At 42.3% G+C, this 17,192-nt stretch overlaps 1 protein-coding gene and 3 pseudogenes across 2 annotated transcripts; all 4 read left to right on the plus strand.

Annotated features, from left to right (window-relative positions):
• Positions 1-1,265: 1,265 nt before the first annotated feature.
• LOC147227571 (protocadherin alpha-8 pseudogene) lies at positions 1,266-4,742 on the plus strand (annotated as a pseudogene).
• A 533-nt stretch (positions 4,743-5,275) lies between these two features.
• On the plus strand, positions 5,276-7,681 carry LOC147227572 (protocadherin alpha-3-like). Its single transcript, XM_086157688.1, has one exon. It carries the CDS (start codon positions 5,276-5,278, stop codon positions 7,679-7,681), a length of 2,406 nt encoding a protein of 801 aa, XP_086013814.1.
• A 1,771-nt stretch (positions 7,682-9,452) lies between these two features.
• On the plus strand, positions 9,453-11,855 carry LOC147227573 (protocadherin alpha-8 pseudogene; annotated as a pseudogene).
• A 1,726-nt stretch (positions 11,856-13,581) lies between these two features.
• Positions 13,582-15,963, plus strand: LOC147227574 (protocadherin alpha-8 pseudogene; annotated as a pseudogene). Its single transcript, XR_015106998.1, has one exon. The product of XR_015106998.1 is annotated as a protocadherin alpha-8 pseudogene (transcript).
• The last annotated feature ends 1,229 nt before the right edge of the window (positions 15,964-17,192 follow it).

The raw sequence follows: 17,192 nt of genomic DNA on the forward strand, positions 1-17,192 counted from the left end.
ATGGTTGTCCATGGTTTGATTCAGACAAGGGGACCTTTCTGTGTGGAGTTTGCATGTTCTCCTTGTGTCTGATTGGGCTTCCTCCCATAGTCAAAAAAGAATGTAGCAGGTTAATTCTAAAATATGGGGAAAATTGCCCCAAATGAGAGAATGGTTGTCCCTGCAATGACTTGCAACCAGTCCAGGGTGAACCCTGCCTCTCACCTGATGTGAGCTAGGATACGCTCCAACATCCCTGTTGACCCTGGATAAACAACAGAAAATGGATGGATGGGAATTATGTGGATCTTTTTGTGATTATATTTTCTTGATATGCGAGACATGTTGTTTGTACTGCAGTATTTGGAATGACTTGAGCATATCATCAGTTGTGAGCACCTCTTTTAGGGAGGTAAACATGGAAATCTATCTCCTCAGCACTGCGTATGTTTTATTGTCCATGGCTTTTTAGCCATAGTCATGTCTTGTTCTACTGTGGCAGATAGTTTTGAATTTAGTTGTGATTCATTTATGATCAAGCTTCTGTTGTAGGTTGATAAAACTACTGTCTGTTGATTGTGTTTCCTCTCGATTGCAGTATGCATTTTAGTTATTTGGAAATTTTGCACTTGAGAAATGTGGGGCTAATCATTCATCTTAAGCCAAAGAATAGTAATTATCCATTACCTTCTTAAATTTTCTTTTACATTTATTGATTGTTTTTATCCACACCAATGATCCCTATTTTTAATTAGATTTCTATTATATGGAACCCAGGAATATGCCGCAAGGCCAAGACTGTATAGTTTCATTTAAATTTGTCTGGCACGAATCATATGAGCTTCAAATCACATGTGATACAGAAATACCTTAAAATAGGATATTGTGTATATTTAATCTCTGAAATGACTGGATAAGCTTTGATGTATCGCAATAAACAACAAAAAACAAAACAAAACTAACAGACAGCAGATTTGTGTTCAAATCAAAAATAGACCAAAGAAGCAGCATCATGAGTCTCAGCCACAGGGTGTCAGTGTCATATCGGCATATACTGTACAGTTGTGATGCACTGCGTGCTGTTGGCCCTTCCCCTTACGATCGGGGTTTTGTTCGGATCTTTGTCGAAGAGACAGTGCCTTCAGCACAGTTGGCTGTCGCCGTTGTGGATTTTTGGCTTTTTCCCGCAAAATGATGGTTTGTGTCGCAGCTGTGTAGCTCGTAGATCAGGGCCCTGTCTCTCTGTGATCCACGCGTGGGTCGGGGTGAAACGATAGACTGGAACCATGGGAGCAAGAGGACAAAGAGGAGGAACACGGCAGTGGCGGGTAGCCCTCTGTCTCTACGCGGCGCTCAGCTGTTGGGAACTCGTTTCAGCCCAGATCAAATACTCGGTCGCCGAGGAAGTCAAAGTGGGATCCGTCGTGGGAAATGTGGCCAAGGACCTCGGGATGGACGTCATTTCACTGGAGGAGAGACGGTTTCGTATCGTGTCGGGGACCGAAGAGGTTCCGTTTGGACTCCACCAGAACAATGGTGTCTTGTACGTGCGTGAAAATATCAACCGAGAGGAGCTGTGCGAAAAAATGTCGCCGTGCGTGATCAACCTCAAGCTGGTGGCCGAGAACCCCATGGAGATACACTACGTTGCTGTGGAAATCATCGACGTGAACGATAACTCGCCTGGTTTTAACGAAGGAGAGAAAATGTTGGAAATCTCGGAGTCCACCCTGCCCGGTAAACGCTTCCACTTACCCACAGCCCGCGACCCGGATGTTGGCATCAATACGGTGCGTGTTTATAAACTGAATCAAAATGAATATTTTAGTGTACAAGTTCAAGAACGAGGAGTGGAAAAAATACCATTTTTGGTTTTACAAAAGATGCTGGATCGAGAAAAGCAATATGAACATAGCCTGATTCTGACAGCAGTGGATGGTGGAAATCCGCCGAGATCTGGAACCCTGAACGTCACAGTTTCTGTTCTCGATTCAAATGATAATAATCCAACATTTGAGGAAGAGGTATATTCTGTAAGCATAGCTGAAAACGTGAATGCTGACACTAAAGTGATCCAGGTTAAAGCAGTAGATCTGGATGAGGGATCCAATGGAGATATTGAATATTATTTCGGAAGTGAAATTGACCCAAAAATATATGATATGTTTCTCTTGGATAAAAACACTGGTGAAATAAAAGTTAAGGGGAAAATCGACTTTGAGAAGGTCAATGTTTATAATTTAGACGTTCATGCAACTGACAAAGGACATTCTCCACTGAGCAGTTACTGCAGGATAATAATAAAAGTGCTTGATGAAAATGACAACAAACCTGAAATAGAACTGACGCCCCTTTTAAAAATGATGCCTGAAGATTCAAAACCTGGAACTGTGATTTCTCTGATCAGTGTTTCAGACAAAGACGTGGGTCTGAATGGCAAAGTAATATGCAGTCTTTCAGAAAATGTCCCATTCGAACTGAAACCATCTTATCAAGATAATATGTATTCGCTGGTTCTTAAAACTGCTCTGGATCGAGAATCCGTTTCACAATATGACGTAACAATAACAGCAACAGACTGCGGTCAGCCTCCTCTTTCCACATTGAAGACTTTGAGTATTGAGGTATCCGACGTAAATGACAACACTCCTCAATTTCTCAAGAATCCAGTTGAAATTTACCTGGTAGAAAATAACATTGCGGGAAACTCAATCTTTTCCGTCACTGCTGCAGATAAAGACTTAAATGAAAACGCTGCACTGAGTTATCATTTAGCTCGGGAGGAGAACAGTCAAGGAAAAATGTCAACGTATTTAAACATCAATCCGGAGAACGGACAGATTTCAGCGCTGAAGAGTTTTGACTTTGAGTCAGTGAAGACCTTCCAGTTCCAAGTTGTTGCCACTGACTCTGGAAGTCCAGCACTGAGCAGCAACGTGACGGTGAAGGTGTTCATTCTGGATCAGAACGACAACCCTCCGGTCATCCTGTATCCGCTCAGCTCCAACGGCTCTGCCGAAGGCGTGGAGGAGATTCCCCGCAATGTGAACGCAGGACACCTGGTGACTAAAGTCAGAGCCTACGACGCCGATATAGGATATAACGGCTGGTTACTGTTTTCGCTGCAGGAAGTCACTGAGCACAGTCTGTTTGTTTTGGACCGCTATACAGGACAGATCAGAACGCTGCGCTCCTTCACGGAGACGGACGAGGCCGAGCATAAACTGGTCATACTGGTCAAAGACAACGGCAACGTTTCCCTCTCGGCAACAGCTACCGTGCTCGTCAAAGTCGTTGAGCCCAAAGAGGCCTTTGCCGCTTCCGATGTCAAAAGTTCAGCAAAAACTGAAGAAGACGACAACGTGACTTTTTACCTGATGATAACTTTGGGCTCAGTCTCAGTGCTCTTTGTCATCAGTATCGTGGTGTTGATCGCAATGCAGTGTTCTAAATCCACGGACTATACTTCTAAATATCTACAAGACGCCAACTATGATGGGACACTGTGTCACAGCATCCAGTACAGATCTGGAGACAAACGCTACATGTTAGTGGGACCCAGGATGAGTATAGGATCTACTATAGTCCCGGGCAGCCAGGCCAACACTCTGGTGCTCCCTGACAGGAGGAAGACTTCTGAAGAGGTAAATCATTTATCTTTCTTTCTTTACACCAAAAGATGATGGACATACATGAGAAGTATGAAACTCAAACATGGCTGTTTGATGATGTTATGGATTCAAGCATCGCTGGTCTTTGGTTGCCGAATTTTTCTGGATAGATTAAATAATTTTGGACTTTGTGGTGGTATATTCTGATTATCATGAGATATGTTGTCTTCATATGGCAGCACTTGTTCTGAGTTTTGTAAATCATCCTCCGTGAGATCCTGTTTCACACAGGTAAAAATGAAATTCATATCCACCTCACAGCGTAAACGTTGTTGTCCATGGCTTTGAGTCGTAGTTGTATTATATTTTCCTCTCGAAAATCAGCATGAGTATTTAAACGTGTTTTGTCTGTTGTCAAACTTGTACTCTAGGTTGATACAACTACCACCTATAGATTGTGTTTCCACCAGACCTTGCGTGGATGTTCTCAGTCATCCAGGTCATGGTGAATTGTGGTGTCTTGTCAAACTCTTGTCGTGGCAACTGGACTTGAGCTAATAAGCAATAATTATAATTATCATCATGCTCTTTTGTTTAGATCCAAACAAAAGGCTATTATGCTGCCTCAACTGTTTCCAAGATGTTGTTTTTGTCAGAGATGTAGGAATTTGAAAACCACTGTGTGAAAGAAGCTCGTTGTTTCCTCTGTCCATGGTGCTGAACCCAGACGGCTTCTGATCACATCGCTGTTGGGTCAAAGTCAAGATACTGATGCATTTTCATGGTGATCAATATAGATCAGGATAACTCACCTATATTTATTACATCAATATCTTGTGTTGTAACAGTTTTTGTTGTTTTTTTTGTCACCTGCATCATGAATGATTCTTTGGATTCCTTTTTATTACAGTTATTTTTAACCACTGAATTGGCATCTGAGGTGATGGTTGTCCCTGGTTTGTTTCAGACAAGGGGACCTTTCTTTTTGGAGTTTGCATGTTCTCCCTGTGTATGAGTGGGTTTCCTCCCACAGTCCAAAAACATACAGCATATTTATTTGAAAAAAAATGTGAAAAAATTTCCCTGAATGAGTGAGTGAATGTCTGTCTGTGTAAGTGGTCCTGTGATTGACTGCAGGTCAGCCCAGTGTGAAACCCGCATCTCACCCGATGGCAGCTGGGACAGGCTCCAGCATCCCTCATGACCCTGAGTGCAGGATAAGTGGCAGAAGATGGATAGATGGATGGTGAATGGTTGCCAGGTGTTGACAGATGTGTATTTTGGTTAAATCTTCGTGGCATCAGTTAAATATCCTGTAAATCAATATTTTGATGAGGAAATTGAAGTAAGTGACCGGAGGTTGATCCCAAAACTGATAACCATATTGTCCTCAATGGACTTATGTGATTGACATCCGCACGCGCACGCGCACGTCCAGCCAGCAAAACGTCAGACCGCCCCTTTTTCCTCTGGGTGTCAGTGTTACATCGGGAAACAGCGGAATCAGCCCGTCCCTCCCCTCCGAAACCTTTTGTTTGCCGTGGATATAACGGACACCGTGTCTGACTTTCGCCCGTCGCCGTTCGAATCGTGTTTGAAGCCTCGCTGCAAAACCCGTCTGGACAGAAAAAGATCTGCTGGAAAACCTGCTGATCGTGGAAAGTGGATTTTGTTGCCGTGCAGCGATGCGCACTGAAAGACCTCCTCGGACGAGGGGTTTCTCCTGGATCTCCTTTTGTGTGGTTCTCCTGCTGCTTTCTGCAAACCGGGCTCTGGCGGAAATACGGTACTCTGTCGCCGAAGAAGTGAAAGAGGGAACCGTTGTCGGAAACGTTGCGAAGGATCTCGGCCTTGACGTCGCTTCGCTGAGCGATCGGAGGCTCCGCGTCGTTTCAGAAACCAAGGATGCGTTTTTTGACGTGAGTGACCAGACTGGAGTTCTGTATGTCAACAAGAAGATCGACAGAGATGGTTTCTGTCAGGGACGCAGCGCCTGTGTGGTTGAGCTCAAAGTCATAGTGGAAAGCCCTTTGGAAATCCATTATGCAGTTGTGGAGATTACCGACGTGAACGATCACGCCCCGAGTTTTCCCGAAAGAGAACAAACCTTTGAAATAGGCGAGCAGACATTTGCAGGAAAACGATTCCAGCTTCCAGCCGCAAATGATCCGGACGCTGGCATCAATTCTATCCGCACCTACACGTTGCCTCCAAACGAGCACTTTGAGGTGGATATCCGCCAGAGCGATGAAGAGAAAATACCTTTTTTAGTGCTGAAGAAACCTTTAGATAGAGAAATCAAAAATAAACATTCACTAATCGTGACGGCAGTGGATGGAGGTAAACCTCAGCGCTCTGGAACATTGAATGTTACCATTACTGTTCTGGACAGTAATGATAACCGTCCGGTATTTAGTAAGGATGTTTACCAAATTGAAATACAGGAAAATATTCCAGTTGGCTCTGTGATATTTAAATTGAATGCAACAGATCCCGATGAAGGATTTAATGGGGAAATTGAGTACAACCTAGTAAAATCCTTGAGGAAAAACCTATATGATACTTTTCAATTGAACAATTTATCTGGAGAAATAAGAGTGAAAGGACCGATTGACTTCGAAGAAAACGATGTTTTCAAACTGGACATTGAGGCTTCAGATAAAGGAACACCTCCTCTGACAGGTGAGTGCAGAGTCATTATAAAGATCATAGATGTTAATGATAATCCACCAGAGATACAAGTCACTTCACTGTCTAACACAGTGTCTGAGGACTCCAAACCTGGAACTGTAATTTCTCTCATCAGTGTGAAGGATAAAGATTCAGGTGTGAATGGAAAGATAGTCTCAAGCATTACTGAGAACACACCATTTGAACTGAGGCCGTCTTACAAGGAGAACATATATTCAGTTGTCACTACGGAGGCTCTGGATCGAGAGGACGTGGCACATTATGAGATAACAATAAAAGCCACCGACTGTGGTGAGCCGCCCTTATCCACTGTAAAAACAATTCAGTTTCAGATATCAGATGTAAATGACAACAGTCCACATTTTGAACAAAATCCTTTACAGTTATATGTGATTGAGAATAATATTGCTGGGGCGTCATTATTCTCTGTAAGTGCAAGGGATAATGATATCAATGATAATGCAGTCATCTCATACCGCATAGCAAGAGAAGGAAATCAAAATGAAATGGCATCTTTCCTCAATATAAATCCAGAAAATGGACAGATTTCTGCACTGAAGAGTTTTGACTTTGAGTCGGTGAAAACCTTCCAGTTCCAAGTTGTTGCCACTGACTCTGGAAGTCCAGCTCTGAGCAGCAACGTGACGGTGAAGGTGTTCATTCTGGATCAGAACGACAACCCTCCGGTCATCCTGTATCCGCTCAGCTCCAACGGCTCTGCCGAAGGCGTGGAGGAGATTCCTCGCAATGTGAACGCAGGACACCTGGTGACTAAAGTCAGAGCCTACGACGCCGATATAGGATATAACGGCTGGTTACTGTTTTCGCTGCAGGAAGTCACTGAGCACAGTCTGTTTGTTTTGGACCGCTATACAGGACAGATCAGAACGCTGCGCTCCTTCACGGAGACGGACGAGGCCGAGCATAAACTGGTCATTCTGGTCAAAGACAACGGCAACGTTTCCCTCTCGGCCACAGCTACCGTGTTTGTCAAAGTCGTGGAGCCCAAAGAGGCTTTTGCCGCTTCTGACGTCAAAAGTTCGGCTAAAATCGACGAAGACGACAACGTGACTTTTTACCTGATGATAACTTTGGGCTCAGTCTCAGTGCTCTTTGTCATCAGTATCGTGGTGTTGATCGCAATGCAGTGTTCTAAATCCACGGACTATACTTCTAAATATCTACAAGACGCCAACTATGATGGGACACTGTGTCACAGCATCCAGTACAGATCTGGAGACAAACGCTACATGTTAGTGGGACCCAGGATGAGTATAGGATCTACTATAGTCCCGGGCAGCCAGGCCAACACTCTGGTGCTCCCTGACAGGAGGAAGACTTCTGAGGAGGTAAATTATTATCTTTCTAACTTTACACCAAAAGATGCTGAACATTCATGAGCAAGTTTAAAACTGTCGTGGGTGTTTGATGATGTTATGCATTCAAACATTGCTGGCAATCGTTTTACATTGCCTAGTTTCTGGATAAATGAAATAATGCAGAGCTTTGTGGTGGTATATTCTGATTATACGCAAGATATGTTGTTCATATGGCAGTATTTATGAGTTGTGCACATCATCTTTCATTCAGATACACAATGAAATCCATCTCAACAGCACCGCTTAGTTTCATTGCCCCTCAGCTTTGAGATATATGTATCCTCTTCTACTCTGGCAAATAGATTGTAGAATTTAAATGTGTTTTGTCTTATCAAACTTGTACTTTAGGTCGATTCGACTACCACCTACAGATTTTGTTTTTACTAGACTATGTGCAGATGTTCTCAGTCATCTAGGTCATGATGAATTCTTGTCAAACTCTTCTTGTTGTGGCAACTGGACTTGAACAAATATGCAATAATTATATTAATTATCATGCTCTTTTGTTTAGATCCAAATAAAAGGCTAATACGCTGCCACTACCATTTCCAATTTTTTGTTTTCATAGTTACGAGGAAATGTTGGAATTTGAAAACCACTCAGCAAAAGAAGCTTGTAGTTTCCTCTGTCCATGGTGCTGAACCCGGACCGCTTCTAATCACATCAGTGCAGGGTGATTGTCCTGAATGAGAGAATGGTTGTCTGTCTGTATATGTGACTTTGCAATGACTGGTGACCAGTTCAGGGTGAACCCTGCCTCTCACCTGATGTGAGCTGGGATAGGAAGGCATCCCCTTTGACGCTGGATAAACAGCAGAAGATGGATGGATGGGAATAATGTGGAACTGTGTGTGAATATATTTTCATGATATGTGAGACATGTTGTTCGTACTGCAGTATTTGGAATGACTTATGCATATCATCAGTTGTTAGCACCTCTTTTGGGGAGGTAAACATGGATATCTATCTCCACAGCACTGAATATGTTTTATTGTCCATGGCTTTGAGTCATCGTCATATCTTGTTCTACTGTGGCAGATAGAGTTTTGAATTTAGTTAAGATTTGTCTCTTTTGAGGTTCCTGTTGTAGGTTGATATAAGTGCCATATGCTGATTGTCTTTCTGATAGATTATTGATTACATTTCAGAAATACATTTTGTGCATGATCGAAAAAAATCATATGCATTGAATTGAGGCATAATTTTTACCCATTCCCCTTTAAAATGTTGTTTAACATTCATTCATTTCTTATCCATACCAAAAATCATTGTGTTTAATCATGATTATATTGAAAAAAAAAACAGGGCTAAGACTTAGTTTTAATGAAAATTACTTTTGCACATTTCATATGAGCTGCAAATCACATGGAGATACACAACAATAAAATAGGATATTGTTGCATATTTGATTTCTGAAAATGACTGGATTAGCTGTCTTGTATCGCAGTAAATAATAAGAAACCGAAACAAACATACAGGGGATTTGTGTTCAAATCGAAAATAGACCAAAGAAGCAGCATCATGAGTCTCAGCCACAGGGTGTCAGTGTCATATCAGCATATACTGTACAGTTGTGATGCACTGCGTGCTGTTGGCCCTTCCCCTTACGATCGGGGTTTTGTTCGGATCTTTGTCGAAGAGACAGTGCCTTTAGCACAGTTGGCGGTCGCCGTTGCGGATTTTTGGCTTTTTCCCGCAAAATGATGGTTTGTGTCGCAGCTGTGTAGCTCGTAGATCAGATCGCTGTCTCTCTGTGATTCACGAGTGGGTCGGGGTGAAACGATAGACTGGAACCATGGGAGCAAGAGGACAAAGAGGAGGAACACGGCAGTGGCGGGTAGCCCTCTGTCTCTACGCGGCGCTCAGCTGTTGGGAACTCGTTTCAGCCCAGATCAAATACTCGGTCGCCGAGGAAGTCAAAGTGGGATCCGTCGTGGGAAATGTGGCCAAGGACCTCGGGATGGACGTCATTTCACTGGAGGAGAGACGGTTTCGTATCGTGTCGGGGACCGAAGAGGTTCCGTTCGGACTCCACCAGAACAATGGCGTCTTGTACGTGCGTGAAAATATCAACCGAGAGGAGGTGTGCGAAAAAACGTCGCCGTGCGTGATCAACCTCAAGCTGGTGGCCGAGAACCCCATGGAGATACACTACATTGCTGTGGAAATCACCGATGTGAACGATAACTCGCCCAGTTTTAACGAAGGAGAGAAAACGCTGGAGATCTCGGAGTCCACCCTGCCCGGTATCCGTTTCCAGTTACCCACGGCCCGCGACCCGGATGTTGGTATCAATACGGTGCGTGTTTATAAACTTAATCACAATGAATATTTTACTGTTCACATTAGAGAAAGAGGAGAGGACAAAACCCCATATTTAGTTTTGCAGAAGACGCTAGACAGAGAAAAGCAAAATGAGCATAGCCTGATTCTGACAGCAGTGGATGGTGGAAATCCGCCGAGATCAGGAACCCTGAACGTCACAGTTACTGTTCTCGATTCCAATGATAATATTCCAGTATTTGAACAAGAAATATATACCGTGACAATATCGGAAAATATCAATCCTGAAACCAAAGTGATCCAAGTTAAAGCAGTGGATCTAGATGAGGGATTCAATGGAGATATCGAATATTCTTTCGGAAGTGAACTTGATCCAAAAATATATGATATTTTTCTCTTGGACAAATTCACTGGTGAAATCAAAGTTAAGGGAAAAATTGATTTTGAGAAGGTCAATATTTATAAGTTAGACATTCATGCAACTGACAAAGGACAGCCTCCAATGAAAAGTGACTGCAGGGTAATATTAAAAGTGCTTGATGAAAATGACAACAAACCTGAAATAGAAGTGACACCCCTTTTAGAAATGATACCTGAAGATTCAAAACCTGGAACAGTGATTTCTCTGATCAGTGTCTCAGACAAAGACGTGGGTCTGAATGGCAAAGTAATATGCAGTCTTTCAGAAAATGTCCCATTTGAACTGAAACCATCTTATCAAGATAATATGTATTCGTTGGTTCTTAAAACTGCTCTGGATCGAGAATCCTTTTCGCAATATGAAGTGACAATAACAGCAACCGACTGTGGTCAGCCTCCTCTTTCCACACTGAAGACTTTGAGTATTGAGGTATCAGACGTAAATGATAACACTCCTCAATTTCTCAAGAATCCAGTTGAAATTTACCTTGTGGAAAATAACATTGCAGGAAACTCCATCTTTTCCGTTACTGCTGCAGATAAAGACTTAAATGAAAACGCTGCACTGAGTTATCATATAGCTCAGGAGGAAAACAGTCAAGGAAAAATGTCAATGTATTTAAACATTAATCCGGAAAATGGACAGATTTCAGCGCTGAAGAGTTTTGACTTTGAGTCGGTGAAAACCTTCCAGTTCCAAGTTGTTGCCACTGACTCTGGAAGTCCAGCACTGAGCAGCAACGTGACGGTGAAGGTGTTCATTCTGGATCAGAACGACAACCCTCCGGTCATCCTGTATCCGCTCAGCTCCAACGGCTCTGCCGAAGGCGTGGAGGAGATTCCCCGCAATGTGAACGCAGGACACCTGGTGACTAAAGTCAGAGCCTACGACGCCGATATAGGATATAACGGCTGGTTACTGTTTTCGCTGCAGGAAGTCACTGAGCACAGTCTGTTTGTTTTGGACCGCTATACAGGACAGATCAGAACGCTGCGCTCCTTCATGGAGACGGACGAGGCCGAGCATAAATTGGTCATTCTGGTCAAAGACAACGGCAACGTTTCCCTCTCGGCAACAGCTACTGTGCTCGTCAAAGTCGTGGAGCCCAAAGAGGCTTTTGCCGCTTCCGACGTCAAAAGTTCAGCCAAAGTCGACGAAGACGACAACGTGACTTTTTACCTGATGATAACTTTGGGCTCAGTCTCAGTGCTCTTTGTCATCAGCATCGTGGTGTTGATCGCAATGCAGTGTTCTAAATCCACGGACTATACTTCTAAATATCTACAAGATGCCAACTATGATGGGACACTGTGTCACAGCATCCAGTACAGATCTGGAGACAAACGCTACATGTTAGTGGGACCCAGGATGAGTATAGGATCTACTATAGTCCCGGGCAGCCAGGCCAACACTCTGGTGCTCCCTGACAGGAGGAAGACTTCTGAAGAGGTAAATCATTTATCTTTCTGTCTTTACACCAAAAGATGCTGAACATACATGAGCAAGTTTAAAACTGTGACCTGGGTGTTGGATGGCGTTATGCATTCAAGCATTGCTGGTTTAGTTTTTACATTGCCTAGTTCCTAGATAAATGAAAAAATGTGGAGCGTTGCAGTTGTTTGATTCTGATTATACCTGATTATATTCTGGTAGTTGTTCATATGGAAGTATTTGATCTGAGTTCTGCAAATCATCTTTTGCGAGCACCTGTTTCAAGCAGGTACTCAAAGAAATCCATCCCCACAGCACAGCAGAAGTTTTATTGTCCACGGTTTGGCATCGTATTTGTATCCTATCCTACTCTGGCAAATGGATTTTATAATTTGAATATGTTGTGGATGTGGTCAAACTTGTGCTTTTGGTTTATTCAACTACCATCCACAGATGTTGTCCCTACAAGACTGTGAATGCAGGTTCTCTGTCATTCAGGTCATGGTGAATTTTTTTCAATATATTCTTTTTGTGGCAACTGGACTTGAATTTTTTCACTTGAAGATGTTTCTTACTCGACAGTACGGCTTGGTCATTTGGAAAAATGTCACTGCAGAAACATTGAAGTAATCATTAATCATCAGGAATCAGCTTTAATGAAAGTGGATTCATTATCTTTTTGCAAATCTATTAAATCCATTAATTCCTACATTTATTATCCATACCACTCATCATTGTTTCACATCATTTCAAAATTGAAAGGAACCTAACGCCAAGACATTTTCAGTCAATTATTCATGACATTTGGTTTGCACAACTCTTTCAATGACCAGATCTTATGGAAATTAATATCACTAAACTTAAGATGGCTGGATATTTGATGTTAGAATTCGATCATTGGAAAAAGTGTGCAGCACAACAGTAAAGAAACAAAACAACAAACAACACAGAAAGAAACAAAATATGAATGTAAATAATTTTTAAAGATCTTTTTGCACAATAACTGAGACCTTTCCTTACTAAGCATACATGTAAAAAAAATATTGTGGATACTTGATTCCCTGTCGATCATTAATCTGTGACGTTGAGTGCTGGATAACCTGTGTTTTGTAACAGCAAAACAAACAAACATAACACCTCCACAAAGAGACAAATTCACGATTTGCAGTCAATTAGTGCTAGACTGTGTGGTTTGGTCATTTGGAAAAAATGTCACTGCAGAAACATTGTAGGAATTATTTAGCTTGAATGCAAACATGAGTGTTTCATGATCTTTTAAAATATACACAAAATTCATTCATTAATTTATTATCAATACCAACAATTCGTGGTCAATTAATATGAACATCAAATAAATGTTGATACACATCAACATCAAAATAGGTTTTTGCTGTGTATTTGATCTCTGAAATGACTGGATAAGCTGTCTTGTATCGCAGTAAATAATAAAAAAAAACGAAACAAACATACAGCGGATTTGTGTTCAAATCGAAAATAGACCAAAGTAGCAGCATCATGAGTCTCAGCCACAGGGTGTCAGTGTCATATCGGCATATACTGTACAGTTGTGATGCACTGCGTGCTGTTGGCCCTTCCCCTTACGATCGGGGTTTTGTTCGGATCTTTGTCGAAGAGACAGTGCCTTCAGCACAGTTGGCTGTCGCCGTTGTGGATTTTTGGCTTTTCCTCGCAAGGTTATGGTCTGTTTCTTAGCTTTGTAGCTCGTAGATCAGACCGCTGTCTCTCTGTGATTCACGAGTGGGTCGGGGTGAAACGATAGACTGGAACCATGGGAGCAAGAGGACAAAGAGGAGGAACACGGCAGTGGCGGGTAGCCCTCTGTCTCTACGCGGCGCTCAGCTGTTGGGAACTCGTTTCAGCCCAGATCAAATACTCGGTCGCCGAGGAAGTCAAAGTGGGATCCGTCGTGGGAAATGTGGCCAAGGACCTCGGGATGGACGTCATTTCACTGGAGGAGAGACGGTTTCGTATCGTGTCGGGGACCGAAGAGGTTCCGTTCGGACTCCACCAGAACAATGGTGTCTTGTACGTGCGTGAAAATATCAACCGAGAGGAGATGTGCGAAAAAATGTCGCCGTGCGTGATCAACCTCAAGCTGGTGGCCGAGAACCCCATGGAGATACACTACGTTGCTGTGGAAATCATCGACGTGAACGATAACTCGCCCAGTTTTAACGAAGAAGAGAAAACCTTGGAAATCTCGGAGTCCACCCTCCCCGGCAGACGCTTCCAGTTACCCACGGCCCGAGACCCGGATGTCGGTATCAATACGGTGCGTGTTTATAAACTAAATCACAATGAATATTTTAGTATCGAAATTCGAGAAAGGGGAAAGGATAAAATACCATTTTTGGTTTTGCAAAAGACGCTAGATAGAGAAAAGCAAAATGAGCATAGCCTGATTCTGACAGCAGTGGATGGTGGAAATCCGCCGAGATCAGGAACCATGAACGTCACAGTTACTGTTTTGGACTCAAATGATAATGCTCCAATATTTGACCAAGAGGTATATTCTGTAACCATAGCTGAAAATGTGAATGCTGAAACTAAAGTGATCCAGGTTAAAGCAGTAGATCTGGATGAGGGATCTAATGGAGATATTGAATATTATTTTGGGAGTGAAATAGATGTGAAAGTATCTGATATGTTTCTCTTGGACAAAGACACCGGTGAGGTAAAAGTTATAGGTAAAATTGACTTTGAGAAAGACAATATTTACAAGTTAGACGTTCATGCAACTGATAAAGGACAGCCTCCAATGAGTAGTAACTGTAGGGTGATTATTGAGGTGCTTGATGAAAATGACAACCAACCTAAAATAGAAGTGACGCCCCTTTTAGAAATGATACCTGAAGATTCAAAACCTGGAACTGTGATTTCTCTGATCAGTGTTTCAGACAAAGACGTGGGTCTGAATGGCAAAGTAATATGCAGTCTTTCAGAAAATGTCCCATTCGAACTGAAACCATCCTATCAAGATAATATGTATTCGTTGGTCCTTAAAACTGCTCTGGATCGAGAATTTGTTTCGCAATTCGATGTAACAATAACAGCAACGGACTGTGGTCAGCGTCCTCTTTCCACATTGAAGACTTTGAGTATTGAGGTATCAGACGTAAATGATAACACTCCTCACTTTCTCACGAATCCAGTTGAAATTTACCTGGTAGAAAATAACATTGCAGGAAACGCCATCTTCTCAGTGACTGCTGCAGATAAAGACTTAAATGAAAACGCTGCACTGAGTTATCATTTAGCTAGGGAGGAGAACAGTCAAGGAAAAATGTCAACATATTTAAACATTAATCCTGAGAACGGACAGATTTCAGCGCTGAAGAGTTTTGACTTTGAGTCAGTGAAGACCTTCCAGTTCCAAGTTGTTGCCACTGACTCTGGAAGTCCAGCACTGAGCAGCAATGTGACGGTGAAGGTGTTCATTCTGGATCAGAACGACAACCCTCCGGTCATCCTGTATCCGCTCAGCTCCAACGGCTCTGCCGAAGGCGTGGAGGAGATTCCCCGCAATGTGAACGCAGGACACCTGGTGACTAAAGTCAGAGCCTACGACGCCGATATAGGATATAACGGCTGGTTACTGTTTTCGCTGCAGGAAGTCACTGAGCACAGTCTGTTTGTTTTGGACCGCTATACAGGACAGATCAGAACGCTGCGCTCCTTCACGGAGACGGACGAGGCCGAGCATAAACTGGTCATACTGGTCAAAGACAACGGCAACGTTTCCCTCTCGGCAACAGCTACCGTGTTTGTCAAAGTCGTGGAGCCCAAAGAGGCTTTTGCCGCTTCCGACGTCAAAAGTTCGGCCAAAGTCGACGAAGACGACAACGTGACTTTTTACCTGATGATAACTTTGGGCTCAGTCTCAGTGCTCTTTGTCATCAGTATCGTGGTGTTGATCGCAATGCAGTGTTCTAAATCCACGGACTATACTTCTAAATATCTACAAGACGCCAACTATGATGGGACACTGTGTCACAGCATCCAGTACAGATCTGGAGACAAACGCTACATGTTAGTGGGACCCAGGATGAGTATAGGATCTACTATAGTCCCGGGCAGCCAGGCCAACACTCTGGTGCTCCCTGACAGGAGGAAGACTTCTGAAGAGGTAAATTATTTATCTTTCTAACTTTACACCAAATGATCGTGGACATACATGTGGAAGTTTAAAACTGTGACCTGGGTGTTTGATGGTGTTACGCATTCAAGTATTGCTGGTTTAGTTTGAAGTTGTGTATCTTTCCTGGACAAATGAAATAACGTGGAGCGTTGTGGTGGTATATTCCGATTATACCTGAGATATATTGTTGTTCATATGGCAGTATTTGGTATGAGTTATGCAAATCACCTTTTGCGATCACCATTTTAAGCAGGTACACATAGAAATCCATCTCCACAGCACAGCATAAGTTTTATTGTCCACAGCCTGGCGTCGTTGTTGTATCCTATCCTACACTGGCTAATGGATTTTAGAATTTAAATATGTTTTGTCTGTGGTCAAACTTGTGCTGTCGTTTGATTCAATCACCATCTACAGATTTTGTCCCCACTAGACTGTGTTGAGGTTTTTGTCATCCAGGTCATGGTGAATTCTTTTCAATATCTTCTTGTTGTGGCAATTGCACATGAATTTCTTCACTTGAAGATGTTTCTTACTCGATTGAGTGGCTTGGTCATTTGGAAAAATGTCACTGCAGAAACATTGAAGTAATCATTCAGCTTAAATGAAAGTGTATACATTATCTTTTTAAAATTTTAAATCAAATCCATTAATTCCTTAATTTATTATCCATACCACTAATCCTCATTTCACATCGTTAATATTGAAAGGAACCAAACGCCAAGACATTTTCAGTCAACTATTTATGACATTTGTTTGCACAACTCTTTCAATCATCACATCTTATGGAGATGGACATCACTAAAATTAAAGATGGCTGGTTATTTGATCTTCAAGTCCATGATTAGAAAAAGTGTGCAGCACAACAGCAAATAAACAAAAACAACAAACAGCACAGAAAAAACACAAAAGATTTATGAGGATAAGTTTTAAAGACCTTTTTGCACAATACATAGCAGCTTTCCTCATTATATACACTGCTCAAAAAAATGAAGGGAACACTTAAATAGCACATCCTAGATCCCAATGAATGAAATATTTGTATCAAATACTTTGTTCTTTACATTGTCGAATGTGCTGACAACACAATCACACAAAAATTGTCGATGAAAATCAAATGTTTACACCCATGGAGGTCAGAATTTGGAGTAACACTCAAAATTAAAGTGGAAAAACACATGACAGGCTGATCCTACTTTGATTTAATGTCCTTAAAACAAGTCAACATGAATCAGTGT

Source organism: Fistularia commersonii, chromosome 13 (genome assembly GCF_037954325.1).
Source record: "Fistularia commersonii isolate RoL2024-O1a breed Wild chromosome 13, RoL_Fcom_v1.0, whole genome shotgun sequence".
NCBI lineage: Eukaryota > Metazoa > Chordata > Actinopteri > Syngnathiformes > Fistulariidae > Fistularia > Fistularia commersonii.

Excerpts from the sequence above, each read along its gene's own strand:
- LOC147227572 (XM_086157688.1), top strand. The coding sequence starts at position 5,276 with ATGCGCACTGAAAGACCTCCTCGGACGAGGGGTTTCTCCTGGATCTCC.